The following is a 21179-nucleotide window of genomic DNA, read 5'->3' as shown; positions in this document are numbered from 1 at the left end:
TTCCAAAAAACAGTGCAAATCCTGTAAAAATGTCCTACCTACTGTTTTTGTAACCATCTATTATCCTTTGCCTTTCCTGCGCCGTTGTTCGCTGTTATCTCACCTTTTGCACTTGTCACTCGTGCCGTTCACCTCTCCACAAACACCTTTGTGAACAGTGTACCTTGGGTTACCATATAAATAATGTAATGTAGTGCTGATACAATTACTGTTACCTAAAAATATACCGACCACTTCCCTGGTCTTATTTATATCTTTATGGTCTCAGTTTTCTATGTGTTTGACATTGATCTGTTATACATTATATTTGTCTTTTTAAGTGATTACCTGTTGAGGCATTGTTGCCTTATATAAAAAAAACTCTGTCCTACAGCATACCCTACTGTTCCTGAACTTAGACACACACAGATGCGCCAGTACACCTCAGCCACAACCTGATCCCCATCCTGCTGCTCTTGCACTCCAACACACAGCTCGGCCAGTTCATCTCAATCCTGTGCTATACCACCCTATTATTCCTGCACTGAGATGCAATCTGACCACGACCCTGTGAGGCTCACAACCCCACAAAGCTCATAAAACCAGCTATACCCTACTTAGAAGGTGCAGCTCAGATGACAGCAGTATATGTCTATGCAGGATGTATCTAACATGTGAGAACTGTATATGTTCATCTCTGGTGACACTAATAAGGATGAATGTGATTACTTTCCATGAAGCAGCCATACACCATCAGGCAGCAGTCTAATATAGCAGTCCAAATGCACATTATCCTCATGAGGTCAATGGGCAGTCTACCCAACGTAAGGCAGAACTACCTGTCCCAAAATGCAACGTGCTCTTGTCTCTAAAGCCTGGACTGAGCAAATGAGTTTTTCACTAAAGACACAGGCACCTGGCAGCAATGTCTTGGGGTCACTGTTGCTCACCGCCATCCCCAAAACAAACACACAGATTGAAATGTAGCAATTTTTCCAAAAGTGTACATGTTGTAATTACTGGTGGCCATTCCCCCTCTTACAAAACTGTCTCTGCCTTTGGCCTGATACAGCAGAGAGACTGGACTTACATATAACATACTTCTGGATACCCAGAGATCTGACCTGGGCGTGTGACCTTCAGAAAAACTCAAATAAAAACTCTGATCAAGCAGTCATATGAACTCTCTCATTCAGTTAGTTAATTTAGAAATGTGCATTACAAGTGATAATGAGTAAAAAACAAGTTAAATAATGTATTCAAATAAATTACAAAATCCTTCATAGACATATCACAGAACAATGAGCAGTTTTCCAAATGCCAGGACAAGCATTTTACCAGCACAACGCTAAAGCCCTGATTTATGTTGAGCGACCCAAAAAAGCATGGCTGCCATTGGTAGGAGCTGGGCTTTAGAGTGGGCGGCATCAGCTCTGTTTACTTTTCCGCCGCTCCACAGCGGTGCGCAGGGCCTTCACAATCTGGTCTTTGTTGTTAAGTAGGTTGTACTCGGTCAGCTTCAGCAGCTGGTCATACTCGCGCTTGTTGTAGGTGAAGTTGGTCAAGTAGTATGGGGTCCAGTAACTACTGACATCAATGTTGCCGTCCGCTAACTCCGCGGAAGTTCGTCTTATACCTATGCAAAAGACAAAGCATATCATTCTTCAATGACAAGGGTCAGTGGCTGTGGGTGGGCCAAGGCGATGATGATATGAATGCACTATACAACTGTCAAAGCAATAGGCATTATGCCTACATCCTTTTTTTCTCCTCTGTCATTACTTTTGAAGTGAACCCACCTCTCATAGGAACAAGCATTTGCAATGCAATAGGTCTCGCATTAGGAAAGCTTGAGCTATTGGTATTGTAAATGACACATTTTTTATTTATGTGTTGGTTTTGAAAATAGCAAAATTAATAGCTTTGTCATTTACAATGCCAATAGTTATAACTTTCGCAAATGTGACACCTATAGCATTTGTAATGCAATATGTGTTGTACTTACGTGACTTAGATGTATTGATATTACAAATAACAATGGCGTTTATTTTTTTTAAATAATTCATACATAAATAACAGTTATTGTAATTTATAATGGCAATAGCTTAAACTTTTGTAAATAACTTTTGTGAAGATTATGTTCAGTGTATTTTAGGGTGACGAAAATCCAAGAACAGAAGTGAAATAGTAACATCTTTTTGTGACATTTGTAATGATGTTTTAAACATTGATAGAAAATATTTGAACCAGTTGATGTTGAATGGTTGCACAGATTGATACTGTGGTGGTGCTGAGTGATGTTATGGTGGCGACGAGTAATGGTGGGGAGTTCAGTGATGCGGTGGTAGTGCATAGTGATGTTGTGGTGCCCCTGAGTGATGCTGTGGTGGTGCTGAGTGATGCTGTGGTGATGCGATAGATAGATAGAGTGAGGGCGATAGATAGATAGAGGGAGGGCGATAGATAGATAGATAGAGTGAGGGCGATAGATATAGGGAGGGCGATAGATAGATAGAGCGAGGGCGATAGATAGATAGAGTGAGGGCTATAGATAGATAGAGTGAGGGTGATAGATAGATGGATATATAGAGTGAGGGCGATAGATAGATATATAGAGTGAGGGCGATAGATAGACAGATAGATAGAGTGAGGGCGATCGATAGATAGATAGATAGAGTGAAGGTGATAGATAGAGTGAGTGCGATAGATAGACAGATAGAGTGAGGGCGATAGATAGATAGACAGATAGATAGAGTGAGGGCGATATATAGAGTGAGGGCGATAGATAGATAGTGTGAGGGCGATAGATAGATAGATAGATAGATAGATAGATAAATAGATAGAGGGCATTAGATAGATAGAGAGAGTGAGGGCGATAGATAGATAGATAGATAGATAGATAGATAGATAGATAGATAGATAGATAGATAGATAGATAGATAGATAGATAGATAGATAGATAGATAGATAGATAGATAGATAGATAGATAGATAGATAGATAGATAGATAGATAGATAGATAGAGTGAGGGTGATAGATAGAGTGAGGGTGATAGATAGAGTGAGGGCGATCGATAGATAGATAGAGTGAGGGCGATAGATAGAGTGAGGGTGATAGATAGATAGATTGATAGAGTGAGGGGCGATAGATAGATAGATTGATAGAGTGAGGGCGATAGATAGAGTGAGGGCGATAGATAGAGTGAGGGCGATAGATAGATAGATAGAGTGAGGGCGAAAGATAGATAGAGTGAGGGCGATAGATAGATAGAGTGAGGGCAATAGACAGATAGCTAGATAGAGTAATTATGTGGTGTGTAACTATGTGGCACAGAGTGGTATTTGGAGTGAATGTTGCATTGAGTGCAGTGTAATCGTGTGGCATGTAATTATGTGGCACTGAGTGGTATTTGGAGTGTATGTTGCATTGAGTGCAGTGTAATTATGTGGCATGTAATTATGTGGAACTGAGTGGCAGTGAAGAGTGAAGTGCTGATACTGGGTGGAAATGCTGACATCTGGTCTCCAGCCTGGTGGCCGGGCAATCTGGGGAGTTGCCCGGACCCGGTAGACAAAGTAAGGAATCTGGGAATGACACTGGACATTAAGCTGTCCATTGATGCTCAAGCAAGCAAACTTGCATCCTCAGTTTGGTTTATCTTAAAGATGATAAAGAAACTACTGCCCTACATACCAGACGTTACCCGGAAAACAGTGGTGATGGCATTGGCATTGTCTAGGTTAGACTATGGAAATGCTTTATACGCTGGGGCCAGAAAACACATTTTATACAAGTTGCAACGTCTACAGAATGCAGCTGCAAGGTTAGTGCTCAATATTCCCAAATATGAGTCAATTTCATCTAAATTAAAACTCCTGCATTGGCTCCCAGTGGAAAAGAGAGTATGTTTCAAATCACTTTGCCTGGCATATAAGGCGGTTCAGGGCTTAGGATCACAGTTTCTGCGAACTAACTTGAAATTGTATGAACCGGGCAGGATGCTTAGATCAAGACAATTGAAATTAATTAGTATCCCAAAATTCAGACGAACCAATTGGGGCGGGAGAAGTTTCCTGGTACATACAGCTCGGGCATGGAACCAGCTGCCACTCAGCATAAAAGAAAGTCCAACACTGGCCATGTTTAGAAAGGCAGTGAAAACCTGGCTTTTCATGGCTGACAATTAAAGGAGTTCTGTTGACCATCTCTGAGGCTTGCTATCTGTCTTAGCGCCAAGACGCCTTCGGGCAATCGCGTGCTGTACAAGTGGATAAATCAAATCAAATCCAATCCTTTGGAGTGTATGTTGCATTGAGTGCAGTGTAATGATGTGGTGTGTAATTATGTGGCACTGAGTGGTATTTGGAGTGTATGTTGCATTGAGTGCAGTGTAATTATGTGGCGTGTAATTATGTGGCACTGAGTGGTATTTGGAGTGTATGTTGTATTGAGTGCAGTGTAATTATGTGGCGTGTAATTATGTGGCACTGAGTGGTATTTGGAGTGTATGTTCCGTTGAGCGCAGCGTAAATATGTAGCATATACATATGGGGCACTGAGAGGTATTTGGAGTGAATGTTACATTGAGTGCAGTGTAATTATGTGGCACTGAGTGGTAGTTGGAGTGTATGTTGCGTTGAGCGCAGTGTAATTATGTAGCATATAATTATGTGGCACTGAATGGTATGAGGAGTGTATGGTGTATACAGTAGAGTGCAATTGTGTGGCGTGTAATTATGTGGCACTGAGTGGTATTGTTTGGAGTGTATTTTGCATTGTAATTATGTAGCATATAATTATGTGGCACTGAGTGGTATTGTGTGGAGTGTGGGTTGCATTCAGTAGAGTGTAATTATGTGGTGTGTAATTATGTGGCACTGAGTGGTATTTGGAGTGTATGTTGCGTTGAGTGCAGTGTAATTATGTGGCGTGTAATTATGTGGCACTGAGTGGTATTTGGAGTGTATGTTGCATTGAGCGCAGTGTAATTATGTAGCATATAATTATGTGGCACTGAGTGGTATTGTATGGAGTGTGTGTTGCATTCAGAAGAGTGTAATTATGTGGCGTGTAATTATGTGGCACTGAGTGGTATTTGGAGTGTATGTTGCATTGAGTGCAGTGTAATTATGTGGTGTGTAATTATGTGGCACTGAGTGGTATTTGGAGTGTATGTTGCTTTGAGCGCAGTGTAATTACGTAGCATATAATTATGTGGCACTGAGTGGTATTTGGAGTGTATGGTGCGTTGAGCGCATTGTAATTAAATATCTGACACTGAGTGGTATTGTGTGGCGTGTATGTTGTATTCAGTAGAGTGTAATTGTGTGGTGTGTAATTATGTGTAACTGAGTGGTATTGTTTGGAGTGTATGTTGCATTGAGTGCAGTGTATTTTATGTAGCATATAATTATGTGGCACTGAGTAGTATTGTGTGGAGTGTGTGTTGCATTCAGTATAGTGTAATTATATGGCATGTAATTATGTGGCACTGAGTGGTATTTGAAGTGTATGTTGCACTGAGTGCAGTGTAATGATGTGGCGTGTCATTATATGCAACTGAGTGGTATTTGGAGTGTATGTTTCATTGAGTGAAGTGTAATTGTGTGGCGTGTAACTATGTGGCACTGAGTGGTATTTGGAGTGTATGGTGCATTGAGTAGAGTGTAATTATGTTGCGAGTAATTATGTGGCACTGAGTGGTATTATGAGGAGTGTATGTTGTATTCAGTAGAGTGTAAGTGTGTGGCGTGTAATTATGTGGCACTGAGTGGTATTGTGTGGAGTGTGTTTTGCATTCAGTAGAGTGTAATTATGTGGTGTGTCATTATGTGGCACTGAGTGGTATTGTGTGGAGTGTGTGTTGCATTCAGTAGAGTGTAATTATGTGGTGGGTAATTATGTGGCACTGAGTGGTATTTGGAGTGTATGTTGCATTGAGTGCAGTGTAATTATGTGGCGTGTAACTATGTGGCACTGAGTGGTATTTCGAGTGTAATTTGCATTGAGTGCAGTGTAATTATATGGCGTGTAATTATGTGGCACTGAGTGGTATTTGGAGTGTATGTTGCATGGAGTGCAGTGTAATTATGTGACGTGTAATTATGTGACACTGAGTGGTATTTCGAGTGTAATTTGCATTGAGTGCAGTGTAATTATGTGGCGTGTAATTATGTGGCACTGAGTGGTATTTTGAGTTATTTTGCATTGGGTGCAGTGTAATTATGTTGCATATAACTATGTGGCACTGAGTGGTATTTGGAGTGTATGTTGCATTGAGTGCAGTGTAATTATGTTGCATATAACTATGTGGCACTGAGTGGTATTTGGAGTGTATGTTAAATGTCGGAATTTGTAAAGCGCACAGCTACCTCCACCGGAGGTGTCCCGGCGCTGTCCGTATACCGCTTAGGAACCCTTCCTGGCTTTCCTGGGAAATGTCCACTCCTGGGCACCCCCCAGGTGCAGCCAGGCATCCCAGCGCTTTTGGGGCCGTTGTGGAGACTAAGCAAGCTATTGCCCAGAGTTGCAGCGTGGGACCCATGATCAGAACAGGTACTGAGGCGAGAATATCCAGTCAGGGGAATTAATGAGTCAGAGACCCGCCGAGGCAGGAATCGAACCCTGGTCCCTGGCCAGAGCTCTGCATCAAGGTCTGCCTGCTCTAACCATTGAGCCACACTTCTCCACTGCATTGAGTGCAGTGTAATTATGTGGCGTGTAATTATGTGGCACTGAGTGGTATTGTTTGGAGTGTATTTTGCATTGAGTGCAGTGTAATTATGTGGCGTGTAATTATGTGGCACTGAGTGGTATTTGGAGTGTATGTTGCATTGAGTGCAGTGTAATTATGTGGCGTGTAATAATGTGGCACTGAGTGGTATTTGGAGTGTATGTTGCATTGAGTGCAGCGTATTTATGTGACGTGTAATTATGTGGCACTGAGTGGTATTTGGAGTGTATGTTACATTGAGTGCAGTGTAATTATGTGGTGTGTAATGTGACAGTGAGTGGCATTTGGAGTGTATGTTGCATTGAGTGCAGTGTAATTATGTTGCATATAACTATGTGGCACTGAGTGGTATTTGGCGTTTATGTTGCATGGAGCGCAGTATAATTATGTAGCATATAATTATGTGGCACTGAGTGGTATTGTGTGGAGTGTATGTTGTATTCAGTAGAGTGTACTTGTGTGGCGTGTAATTATGTGGCACTGAGTGGTATTGTTTGGAGTGTATATAGCATTGAGTGCAGTGTAATCGAATAGCAGATTTCACGTTGTGTCATACGTCCCAAAAAAAAGCCATAGCTGACCTTCAATGAGAAAGACACAAGAAGGGAAGCTGTAACCTCCTCCTGACCAGAGACTGCTTTGGCAATCAGAATAAAACAAACTTAAGAGAAGGGGTGGGCGCACATTTCCGTTCTGCCCTCGGAATGTGCAAAAATTTGCACCTTCCGCAAAGAAGGCGAAAAAACGGGGCAAATTTCCGCTTATTCATGGGCGGAACGTAAGTTCGCCGCTCGCCCTCCTGGCCAGGACTGCACATGCGCAGGCTCCCGCGCATGCGCAGTTTAGAAGATGAAGCCGCGATGGGGGAAGTTTGCGGCGCAATAAAGTAAGTTTTATTTAAATTACTATTTTACCCTTTAAATATAATTTAATTTAAGGCGGGCGGGAGGTGGGCGGGAAGCGGGTGGCGGCCGGCAGACGGGCAGGCTCGCGTAACGGAAATATCGCGGAGAGGCACGGAGATTGAACCAATCTCCGTGCCTCTCCGCGATAGTCCATTCTGCGACTTCCACTCACCCTTACTTAAGAGGACCTAATGCATGCGGTTTAAAGACTAAACACTTTCAGTGAACACATAGGTTCAGCGGATTTGCGCTCGAACAGCAAAAGGCGAATCTTTAATGTGGAAAAGGGGAACTCGATTTTTCAAAATGTAAAACTAATTTCAGGGATGAGGAGGGCAACCTTTCAGAGGGGCCCCAGTCTTCGGGTGGTGATGATCTATACAGCTCAAGAATATATGCGAGTCGGGGCGGGTGGTGGGGGGGTGTCAGTTTGCCTTACACCACTGACTGTTTCAATTAAGGATATCTCAACTCATCCCTAGCAAGGTGCTGACAGTTAAGACTTAGTTTTAGGCTTGTTTTATAACAACTCATGCTACTCTGACATTTATTGTTACAGACAGAAAATCTGTTCCACTGCAAGTTTGCGTTCGCGCAAGGATTGCTATTTAAATCTATATTTAGAAATGGGAATACGTTTGAGCCATTTGTCAATTATCGCCATTGACATCTGCTGCGATCTTTGGATCAGGAGTTGAAATCCAAGCTAGGCCAATCCTGATTTCCATTGTTGTGACATCGGTGTATTTAGTTGCGATGTCTGTAATTTGAGTTGCTTTTAACTATTTACAGCGCTTAGGGTGGCATGGGTTTGGAAAAGAGTGCTACATTTAAAAAAAACGTACTATAAGTACAGGAGTTCGGGTAGCAGAAACTGAATCTAAACACAAAACAAACAGTAAATACCATGACACAAACCAGGAAGCAGCGAAGCCCAAAATTATCCTAAACAAGCTTTCGGCATTGCTGTGGCGGGGGAGGGCATTCCTTTGAAGTCTGATGCGGGGAGCGGATTCCTTCATCCAGAAAAACCGTTCCACTGCAAGTTTGCGTTCGCGTAAGGATTGCTATTTAAATCTATATTTAGAAATGGGAATACGTTTGAGCCATTTGTCAATTATCGCCGCTGACATCTGCTGCGATCTTTGGATCAGGAGTTGAAATCCAAGCTAGGCCAATCCTGATTTCCATTGTTGCGACATCGGTGTATTTAGTTGCGGTGTCTGTAATTTGAGTTGCTTTTAACTATTTACGGCGCTTAGGGCGGCATGGGTTTGGAAAAGAGTGCTACATTTAAAAGAAATGTACTATGAGTACAGGAGTTCGGATAGCAGAAACTGAATATAAACACAAAACAAACAGTAAACACCAAGGCACAAACCAGGAAGCAGCGAAGCCCAAAATTATACTAAACAAGCTCTCGGCATTGCTGGGGGGGGGGGGGGGAGGGGAAGCGCATTCCTTTGAAGTCTGATGCGGGGCGGAAGAGCGGATTCCTTTGAAGTCTGATGCCGAGGCGCACAGGCACCCAAATGGTGTGCGATGTGCACGCGCCCGGCTCTATTGCACTGTACCCAATCCGCATTTTGGGTGCACTTTTCAAAGCCCTTAATTTAATCTCACCAACAAGCATTGCTAAAGCAATGCCTTAGGCTTGACCAAAAAAGGAAAAGGAAGTAAGCTAAGTCCCACCCACTCAAATCCTTTAGGGCTAACTTCCCTTAGGGGACTCCTGTTTCTTTCTCCTGCCTCATGACTGAGACAGGAATGGAGGTAGATGGCCCTTGCCTGGCTTTTGATACGTAAGATCTCCGCCACCGTGGCAGAGAGCTCCCTATGGTATAGCATATAGAAATGCTTTTAAAAATATATTAAAATTGAACAAAAAAATTAAAATAATTATGCAATTAATTTATATATTTATTTTAAATGTAGAACAAACTAAAAAATGTTACAGCACTATTAAATCTAAAAGAAATATTCAATTAATTTAAATATATTAAATTAAACATCAAGCTGAAAGTAAAAAATTATATTTTTTTACTATCCATCAATAATTATTAAAAGTGATTTATAGAATGAATTAAAAGTATTTTAATTATGTCACATTCTTTTTTAATTCAAAAAGGGCTATTAAAACACTTTTAAATATATATTTTTTAGAATTTTGTTTAACATTAAATAATATGTATTGATATTGAAAACTATTTTAAATAATGTAATCTATACTAATATAATAAAGAGAGAGCCCAAACCTTTGAGGCGGGTAATCTCAGGAACCACACCACCAATCACAACACCCAATACAGTGTTGGAAAGGGCAGTTGCAGCAGAAGGACATAGGCTATGCAGATGCCCACCATGTACATTTAAAAGTTAAAAGAACCGTGCCAGCAAAGTAGTCCCTTGTGGGCGTGTCTGTGTTGTGCTGTGGGCATGTGCTGGGGGCGTAACAAACACTGGGGACGTGTGGTACGTTCCACCCTTCATGCCATGTCTCATATCGTGTGGTAATCCCACCCTGCTCCCTTTAAATACCCCTGCACGCCATAATCATAACCGGCCCTTACTCCTTAAAATACCCCAACACCTTTAAACACTAACCCATCCTAACCCTATAAATATACCCTGTACCCCAAAACCCAAACCTATCCCTAAACCCTAAAAATACCCCTGTACCCCAAACCCCAAACCTAGCCCTGAACCCTATAAATACCCCTGTACCTCAAAACCCAAACCTACCCCTGAACCCTAAAAATACCACTGTACCCCGAAACCACCCCTGAACCCTAAAATACCCCTGTACCCCAAAACCCAAACCTAGCCCTGAACCCTAAAAATAACCATGTACCCCAAAACCCAAACTTACCCCTGAACCCTAAAATACCCCTGTACCCCAAAACCCAAACCTAGCCCTGAACCCTAAAACTACCCCTGTACCCCAAAACCCAAACCTAGCCCTGAACCCTTAAAATACCCCTGTACCCCAAAACCCAAACCTACCCCCGAACCCTAAAAATACCCTATACCCCAAACCCCAAACCAAGCCCTGAACCCTAAAAATACCCCTGTACCCCAAAACCCATTGCTATCCCTAAACCCTAAAACTACCCCTGTACCCCATAACTCTAAACGATATCTGAACCCTTAAAATACCCAAACACCCCAAAACATATACCTCAGTACCGCAAAACATATACCCCTATACCCATACTTACCTTATCCAAACATTTAAAAAAAAAAACATGCTTTTCCATTCATGCATTTATTAGGACTAAGTTGGTGGTATTGTACTAGGATACGGCGCCTCAGGGGACTGTACACCTTTCAATATCTAATTCTCTATTAGAAACGGTGCTATAAGGAGAAGAGAACCACACTTCCTCTTCTAACATAGGCTATGCCTTTAAACATTTGAACACTCCTTAGCACTCGTTACAGTGTTTAGCAAAGATTTGCACATGTGTATTTCACTCATACATAAGTCATGCAATATTTAAGAATTGAGGTCCTCGTAATTCAGGTTGTTCCGCAGGTGTTGCTTTTATTTCGGTAGATGTTACAGCCAACACGTGTTTCGTCAGTAGGGAATGTAACCCTTGACTTTTTCAAGGCTATTTTCCGCGAGTGTTCCTTTTTCTTCCTTGAGGTGATAATTCCAACCCTCAAAGGGGTTTCCGTTTGGGGACTTTGGTTGTTGGTCGGTTTTTCTTCAGTTATCAGCCGCAGTATCACTGCACCAAACGCGGAGCAGCGGGGACACTAGGAGATACGGAAGCATCAGCGGCGAAAGCTGCCTTAATATTAACCGATACTGCGGCTGATAACTGAAGAAAAACCGACCAACAACCAAAGTCCCCAAACGGAAACCCCTTTGAGGGTTGGAATTATCACCTCAAGGAAGAAAAAGGAACACTTGCGGAAAATAGCCTTGAAAAAGTCAAGGGTTACATTCCATTCATGCATTTACAACGAATTTCGTTGTAAATGTATGCGTGGTAAAAGCATATAAAATGTAATGCCATGCGTTATAATGGCATTGCGGAGTCATGGTACTTTCGTAATGAAAGTATGCGGAGTGATGGTATGTGGAAAGAAAGTTGCGGAATAATGGGTGTTTACCCTCCCCCGGTAAGTACATTGATGGCACGGCGGCCCACATCTCCAGCAACAGACTCATATTTTTTCACCACCCATTTGAAAAATGCACAGGTCTCTCTCATTGACGGCCAGCACCGACATACACTTTTAGACACACCTCCCGCCACAAGTTCTAAAATTGCGAACTTTAGAGCTGGGGAGCTACGTTCGAATCTCGGCATCAGCTCAACATCCTGTGATTCCAGGCAAATCGCTTTGTCTCCGCGTGCCTACCACAAATGAATGTGTTCTTCTGTAATGGAAATTGTGCTCATGCCATGTTGTCGAGTTCGCGCTATATAATATTGCAAGGAAAAATAAAGTAGGGAAACTCGAGTTCACACGCTACTGAACGCGCACTCTTAAGTGCATCAGCAGTGCACTGTGAATCGGAGCATTTCACAGGCCTGTCACAGATAAGAAATGCTATCAAAACGAAATCCTACAAAACAATATACTACTGGCCGGCAGCAATTCATACACGGACAACGTCGGGACGGGCTGCTAGTGCAATATAAAATGATTTCTTATGAGATTTTATTTTAAGTCCATATCACCGTTATTTTCTACAAGAAGATGTTGCAGTGTTAGTGGTTGGCCAGGAGTGGTAATGGACTTACTACTGCTCCTTTCTGGCTGTAGTCACTTTAGACTCTTAAATCTGGCCCACGGCCTTTTTCAGGGTGTTGAAACTTGGAAGTCTACAATTTAGAGTAACTTTGCACTCATTAATGGTGAATATATCCGAAAGTACTAAAGTTACTCAAATGAGTAAGAGCAAATATACCCATGCAAATGAACTCAAGTGTAAGTTTACATTTGTGAAAAGTACTCTTTATCTTGTGGATGTTAAATGAGCCCTTTCCATTCATCGAGAGTGCTCCAAGACCTACAGAAAATTTGATCATTTGTTGGTTACTTTTGGACACTAAATGCATTTAATATGACTAGAAGTTGATAAACTATTTATATCACATACTCTCTTTCTGAAGCTTCTATTCTGGATGGAACACAGGGCAGATCCTCTAGAGGGGGCTGATTCCTGGGCTGAATGCCAGGGAGGTCCTTTGAATTAAATGTGCAGAGCTGCAAAATGAGCTTCTACAAACACTTTTGTTAAACATGATCGTATTCAAAATGTGAGACCAGGCGGTCATTCTTTTAGTGAGGGGGTTTTAAATCAGTTATTTCATCTTAAGAATCAATCTTTTCATTTGCACTAATAAAAAAGGGTGTAGCTTGATTAGTGTTTGAATTTCCTTTACATCTTTTATACCTAAAGACCAGTTTGGCTTTGGTATAGTCAAAAGTAGTGAATGGGACGAATGGATATAGGAGACAATGACCGTGAAGAGCACTTTGGGGACTCAGGATAAAGATTACCGGTAAGTAACTGAACCATTATTCAGTCTTGTGAATTGAGAGTCAGCAGAAGCACCTTTAAGACTCTGACTAGGACCTCACGGTGGGTATTCCTGTAAACCAATAGGAATCATCCCAAAACACACTATTGAACGAATCCATCATCACACAGACCTCTCTCAATGACATATTCGCACAAGGGCTACAGTCAATCAACGCAAAGCTTCCAAGTGAGGCACCCACAGAATGTGGAGGATGCAACAAAGCTTTGCAAGTAGCAGAAAGATGCTATAGAAAGGTACATAACATAACATACACTGGTCCCTCTCTATCCACGTCACACCATTGCTTAAACTGCATACCCAAGTGTATGTTCATCGCCTGCCTTTTCATTACAAAATGCAATGCTCCTTTGCTTTACACAGATTAGTGTTCACCCAGGAGTAATGTATTTTCTCCAGGTATAATTAGGGTTCGAAACCCCAAGGAAATCTGAATAAAAGTGGAAACACTGGTATTTTTGAAATAGTCAGCCTTCAGGTACAGCCGTCCTCCAGTTAAGTCTATTTGAGCTTCATGACTCAGAGTTTCGGGACATCCCCACCTATAGTTAGTAATATCTCACTGGTAGCCCCGCCCTCTGTAGGCCAATGGGGTCTAAGTCACACAGGCAGTAATCTGGTTCGGGGTCTCTTTTACTTGCTTTAATTCCAATGGACAGAATTTTTCTGTCAAAACAAATTAAAAGAACTTTGAAGGAGGGGTGGGGCGCTACATGGAGTATCCGGAGATGCAATACATATAAATAGCTTAATTATTTAATGTAGTTATCTAGCATTTCTTTTATATGGTGTCATAAGGGATTAATTAGCTAATGGGTGGAATATCATGGGAGTCAACACGTGCGACAGTTTGCTCAGAATTGTACACTGAGACACCGGAAATGGTTTTACCTTCAGGGACAGGATTACTAGGATGGGATTACTTAGCGACGTTTTTCATATGACACAGAATTCAGCTTTTAATCAACATTTAACCACCAGACATGTGAAAAGAACACCTTGCACATGTCAGTACAGAACTGCACTGATATTGTGCAATGGGTGTATTTCAGAAATAAGCAGGCTGTTCCGCACCTACGTTTATTTCCTGATTGTATAAAAATAGAATCGGACCAGCGCGCGTGTGGAAAGCTGTCTGGTTCTGTGAGACGCCCTTTCCTGTGACAAGCCTGTGCCCGCCACAGGTAAGAGGCAGACAGAAGAGATGTTTGTGACAGTCACAGCTGGCGCAGTCGTTTTAAGCAGGCATGTTATTTAGGGGGCATCAGAAGTCAAGACTCCCAGCTACAGATGAGTGTTCCCATGAGTTTCTAGCTGCCACAGGGGTGGTGATAGGGCCCTTTTCTGTAACCTTCCGCCAGGAAATCAGGGTCCAGCAGGGAACTAATGGCCATGGCTCTGTTGGTGAAGTGACTGAAAGCAGTGCAGACTCCTTCAAACATATCTAGGAGTTGTGTTTGTGGCCTTTATGCTCATCTTTTTAGGTCTTGCCTAAAGTCGATAGGCCTACTGTATATAATACTTTAATATACGCTTAGAGAGGGCTTTGTCTCAGCCCACTTCAAAACACTGTTTTTCTGTGTTCTTCCTCTTTCAGCCATTGGCTTCAGAAATTTTAAATCACATCTTAGACCAACCTTCAAGGGAATGGCTCTCTCGCCTCATTCTATTGGTTGTTTCTGTGCCCTTCAGCATCCTATCTGGACCTTGTATGCCAGTGTATAAGGCATTATTTTATCTCCTGCCTCTCCCGCTGACAGAAATTACTGCTGCACTCTCTGCCTCCTTGTCCCCAACTTCCCATTCTTACCCCTTCGACCCCTACGCTCGTCCCGTGCACCATCTTACAAATCACTAGAAAAATGGAGATATTGGTGATCACGCAGCCGCGGCCGGCAGTGGGGGTACCTGCAGGGCAGTGACGTGACGTGGGGAGGGGCAGGGTGGGGGGTAGTAATGTATGGATTACGGAGTTTTACAGGTAAGTAAACATTTAAATAAATAAAACGAATTTCGTAGCGCGCATTGCAACGCATTCGGGGATGTAGTGCACTCAACAAAATTAGTTTTATTTATTCAAATGTTTACTTACCTGGGAAGCTCCATAATCCATACAATACTACCCTCCACCCTGCCCCTCCCCCTCCTCACGTCACCGCCTACTACTACTACTACTACTACTCCCACTGCCGGCCGTGGCTGTGCTCACGGAATGTCTAAGGAACTTGTGAGCAGGCATTTTGTGACATGGAGCGAAGTAAAAAGCGAACAAAGAAATCTAGGATAACGATGGCAATGGCTACCAAAGGGAAGTGCTGATTTTTTTCTCAATCCTTAAAATCACAGGTGTACACATTAAAAAAGCACATATTTTACAGGTTGCCTCATCTTTGCCAATCAGTACTAACTCAATAACTGCAGATCCAGAGGGTTATGGGAATGCTCATTTGCATATTTCTGCCACTTTTACCGCAACGTGGAAACACCTACCGCCACAAAATATGCGGATGCCCTTTCCCCTTTACTCCACTATACGACTAATTCCTCCTAAATTTGAGTGTGAAGTTAGGGTGAGAATCACATTGCCAATGTCAGGACCTGATTCACAAAGGGTCTCCGCACACGTGGTGGAAGCCCAGCAGTTGTGGGGCATCTTCGCACTCGGGCGGAATCTCTGCAGTGAGAATTCTCATTGCAGAGGTTCCGCATTGAGTGCATCCGCCACAAGTGCCGAGGCCCTTTGTGAATCAGGCCCTCTGTGGATACTGTGGCGTTCTAGTGTTTCGCGGGTCTCGGCTGGGACCCGGAAGCACCCACACACTTTGTAGCACCTTATGGCCAGGCGTGGCCAGAAGGCTATAAATAAATGGACGGAGTTTGCTCGTGGCTTCCGATCCACACTAGCATCCAAAGTGTGTGGTGTCAGTTATTATTGTGTGCCTCCATTGTGTGTGAGCCCCGAGTGCAGCGACCTCCCCCTTACTCCCTTACACTGGCGACGAAGGTGGTGACGCCTGTTGTGGAACCCCGAAAGAAGAGTAAGGAAGCCCTACCGGTGCCGTTGGGAGCGTGGCCGCTGGTCTGCACGTGGGCCGACAAGGTGGTGAGCCGGCCGTCGCAGAGGAAGCTGCCGCGCCTGCATATGCCGGTAAGCAGCGTGAGAAAGGCTGCATGAGGGACCGGCGAGCGTGGAGCCCCAAGGCGGGCGAAGACACGGCAGAGATCAAGCCGAGCAACGAGAAGGCCCAGCTGACGCACACCGCGAGGTGCGCGCATGCGCAGTGAGTGCGAGGCCAGCCCCAGCATCGGAGACGCGTGGAGAAACCTCCCCGCAGCGCAGAGGCAGTGAAATGAGCGAAGGGGTGAAAAGGTGCCCCGAGGAGGTGTGAAGCAAGTGGGCTGTGTGCTTGACAGACAGCGGGGCGAGTGTGCTCACAAACAAGCATTGACACATTCAAGAGAAGGAACAGATATAAAGTTAATGTGAGCAAGGCAGTGGAGAAGAAGTGGTGTGCCAGATCACGAAGCAGGCCAAGTAACAAGCATTGGTGTTGGCAAGTGAGGTGTGGAAGAAGGTCTCGGCAGTCGACAGCCTGAGCAACCGTAGCAATGTCGAACGTTCCAAACACTGCAGCTGTAGGGGGGACACAGCAAGCAGCAGCCCCAGCGCAGGTGGCAGGGCCGGCAGGGCAACAAGCAGTGGGACCAGTGGTCCAGCAGTCGCCACACTCACAAATTAACCCGATACCGCCGTTTAGTGCACTGATTGATCCAGGAACGGCGGCACCAAGATGGGCAGTGTGGCTAAGCCGATTGAACAACTATTTCACGGCAACAAGAGAAAAAGACAATGAGGTGAAAAGATCCCTGCTACTACATTTTGGTGGTGATGAGCTCTACAAATTATTCACACATTTGCCGAACACTGGAATAGCGACGGACTATGATGCTGCGGTACAATCGTTAAATGCACACTTTGACCCGCAATTGAATCCCCATTATGAGCGTTTCAAATTCAGGCAATCAAGGCAAAGGGAGGGAGAAACGATGGACGCCTTCCACGCGTGCTTGAGGGAATTGATAAGCACTTGCCCCGACGATGACCAAACAAAAGAGGTGACGGCGCAGTTGATTCAAGGGTGCAAGAATAAACATCTAAGGACACTGATATTAAGACAACCCCGAATAACACTGGATGAAAATATTAATGTTGGCCAGGTCACACGAGTTGTTAGATGCGCGAGCCAAGGCGATGGAAGCTGCCATAAATCCGACAGCGAGCACTGAGGTCACAATAAAAACAGAAAGAGTAGATGCAGTGCGGAACAGTGGCCGCGGAGGACGAGGAAGATGGCCGACCAGAACGCCGCGCCGCACGCCATGTGGTTTCTGCGGATATGAAGAACACAACCAAGATGGCTGCCCAGCACGTGGCAAGGCATGCGCCAAATGCGGTGGACTAAACCATGTTGCCAGTGTCTGCAGGGGTGGTGCGAGAGGAAGCTTTAGAGGACAAGGAACAGCAGGAAGGAGAACACCAACCAAAGCAGTCAGACAACTTGCCCTAGATGACGCACATGACGCACACCCTTCGAGAGGAAACAGGACACAGTCCCGCTATCAACAGCGGTTAGATGATTCGTCGACTGAGGATGAAGAAGAGTGCTATTACGTCTCGTTCGTGAGTGAACTCAAGAGAAGGCGGAGACCGCATCCAAAATGTCAGATTCAAATCGACGGATCGACGGTAACAGGAGTTATAGACACCGGAGCCACGATCAATGTGATGGGCATTCAGCACTATAAGGCGCTAAAACCAAGACCACAGCTAGTACTGTCGAAAGCTCGTATTTAAACGTACGGTAGCAAAACACCGCTACCGCTGCGAGGGAAAATGACTGTACAAGTTAGAGCAGAAGATCAAGAGCTGACGACCACATTTCATGTGATTGACAAAGAGGCAGACTTGCTGGTAGGAAGTCACACAGCGGAAGACCTCAAGCTAATTGCTTTTGCAAATGCAGTCAAAGCACTGCACACGGAGGAAATTCTTCAGATGTTTCCATCGCTGTTTCAAGGTCTAGGAACCATCAAAAGACCACCAGTCACACTGCACATCGATAAGGCTATACAACCTATAGCATTGAGGCATCGGAGGATTCCGTTCCATCTCCGATCGGCAGTTGAACAAGAGCTGATGAAGCTGGAAGAGCAGGGAGTGATAGAGAAGGTAACGGGACCAATACCATGGGTCTCTCCGATGGTGATTGCTGAGAAACCCCGACAGCCAGGAAAAATACGTATATGCATTGATATGCGGATGCCCAACAAAGCAATCAGAAGGGAAAGGCATCTCACGCCCACAGTAGATGATATAGTAACGGACCTGAATGGAGCCCAATGGTTCTCCAAATTAGATCTGAATGCGGGCTACCACCAACTAAAGCTGGCTGAAGAGAGTCGCTACATCACGACGTTTTCAACGCACTTGGGACTGAGAAGGTATAAGAGATTAAACTTTGGCATAACCTCAGCGGCAGAAATTTTTCAAAACGCAATTAAGGAGATCTTGTCAGGGCTGAATGGAGTGCTAAACGTCAGTGACGACATACTCATCCACGCAAAGACTAGTGAAGAACACCATCGGAGGCTGAAAGCCACGCTTCAGAGGTTGGCCGAGTTTGGAGACACGCTACACAAAGAGAAGTGCCAGTTTTTTAAGCAATCCATAGAGTTCTTTGGGTACGTCTGTGACTCAGAGGGAGTCAAGGTAGATCCCCGGAAGTCATCGGCCATAAAGTGTGCTCCGGCCCCAACAACTGTGTCGGAAGTGAGAAGTTTTATGGGGATGGCGCAGTACTGTGCCCGATTTATCCCGCAGCTAGCCACCATAGCGGAACCACTGCGGAACCTGACGAAAAAAGAAAATCCCTGGCAATGGTCCAAGATGGAGGCCGAGGCGTTTGACAAAGTGAAAGCGGCACTGCTGGACAGCACAACAATGGCGTATTTTGACACGACAAGACAGACGGAGATACTGGTAGACGCCAGTCCTGTAGGTTTGGGCGCACTGCTGACGCAGGATTCAGAACCAGGAGTGTGGGTTCCCCTAGCCTTCGCGAGCAAGGCCCTTACAGCAATGGAGGCAAGATATTCACAGATAGAGAGAGAGGCATTAGCAGTGAAATGGGTCTGCAATCATTTCCACCTGTATATCACCGGTCAGCCGTTCCGAATGGTCACAGATCATCAGCCGTTGATACCCTTGTTTAAAGGAACAGCTCCGCACCCGCCGCCTTGGATTGAGAGATGGGCCATTCAGATTCAACACTATCAAATGGATCTAGTCTACAGACCTGGGGCAAAGAATCCAGCGGACTTCTTGTCACGACATCCTCCGGTAGAAGCAAGTGTGGCGCAAGATCAAGAAGTGCGGACAGAGGAGTTTGTGGATATGGTTTCCCAGCTGTCGTGTCCCCAAGCGCTAGCGGCCGACGACATTGTGGCCCAGTATGACAATGATGCAGTAGTGACAAGAGTCAAGGCAGCGATAGAAGCTGGGTCCTGGGAGAACTTTTTGTGCAATGTCAGTGGTTGGAATGAGGCAGGCTGTGCGCGCCTATCACAGTTCTGGAAGGTACACAATGAGCTCAGCAGAGCGAATAATGGGCTCATACTTCGAGGATCATGAGTAGTAATTCCCACCACTCTCCAAGATCAAGCGACCTTGCTGGCCCATGAAGGGCACCAGGGAACGAGAAGGATGAAAGCCCGAATGAGGGAAAAGGTGTTGTTTCCCAACATGGAGGAGAAAGTCGACAATGTTGTACGGAACTGCCGGGCATGCCAGCTAACCAGTTTGCCGGATACACCAGCACCCATTATTACGGAGGAACCCTCTCCATCACCCTGGACCTGGGTCAGTTTGGATTTTGGCAGCTTTCCTGATGGGAGAGTGACAGTGGTACTGATAGACAGTTACACCAAATACCCAGTGGTTGAGGTGGCATCGTCCACCAGCTTCGCAAATGTGCAGCCGATCCTCAGTAAGATCTTTGCGATGTTTGGCATTCCCCAGTTGATTAAGACAGACAATGGGCCACCGTTTCAAGGAAGCGAATTTAAAGAATTCTTACAAAGCCTAGGGGTGAAACACCATCGACTTACGCCTCAGTGGCCTCAGGCTAACGGTGAGGCGGAAAGATTTATGAGGACTGTCAATAAAACCCTGAGGATAGCGATGGTAGAAGGGACAGACCCGGAAAAAGCCCTCCAGCACTTCCTGAGGGAGTATCGGAGCACTCCCCACAGTACCACACAAAGATCCCCGTGGTCGTTAATGTTTGCGGGACCACGGCGAGACCAGTTACCAATGGTGGATAATTGGACGCCCGAACCGGATGTGCCGGCGGCCACCCTAGAGAGAAGGAGAAAGACCAACGAGCGGGCGAGCCGGAGGAGGCGGGCACGAGAAAGGGAGCTGGTCCCAGGAGACGCCGGGTTGATACGAGCACATAGACCGGGAGGAAAATTCCGTACCCCATATGAAGCAGAGCCGTGGACAATCAAAACGACGAAAGGCACTGCCATGACAGTACAGAAAAATGGGGAAGAAGTAACCAGGAATGTATCGTGGTTCAAACGCATCCCATCCGTGTCCGAAACCCCGGTGGCTAGTGACGGGTCAACCACTGAAGCTGCTGGCCAGTCTGAAGATGCCAGTGGCCCAAGTGTGGATGGTGGGTCTGCCATCACACCACCATCTCCGGCGAGACGAGAGCCTGAGTCCTCAACAGCCAGGGGGCAAAGTCATCACAACCTCTGGCCGAACCCCAGGCAGAGCCAGAGGCTGGCAGATTATGCATGTTGACTGTTTAAGATGTTCAAAAGAAAAAAAAATACCAAGTTGGGAAGGGATGTGGCGTTCTAGTGTTTCGCGGGTCTCGGCTGGGACCCGGAAGCACCCACACACTTTGTAGCACCTTCTGGCTAGGCGTG

The 21179-nt window shown here is 44.9% G+C and overlaps 1 protein-coding gene across 1 annotated transcript in view; it reads right to left on the bottom strand.

The window, feature by feature from the left end:
* Window positions 1–1207: 1207 nt before the first annotated feature.
* Window positions 1208–21179, bottom strand: part of LOC144781025 (cytosolic phospholipase A2 delta-like) — a 136468-nt gene continuing 116496 nt past the window's right edge. The window contains exon 20 of the mRNA XM_078659640.1: window positions 1208–1615. Coding sequence (XP_078515766.1) covers window positions 1407–1615 — 209 coding nt within the window. The 3' untranslated portion in view covers window positions 1208–1406. The remainder of the gene's footprint in view (window positions 1616–21179) is intronic.

This window comes from Lissotriton helveticus, chromosome 9 (assembly GCF_964261635.1).
Source record: "Lissotriton helveticus chromosome 9, aLisHel1.1, whole genome shotgun sequence".
NCBI lineage: Eukaryota > Metazoa > Chordata > Amphibia > Caudata > Salamandridae > Lissotriton > Lissotriton helveticus.
This window is presented reverse-complemented; position numbering and strand designations above follow the sequence as displayed.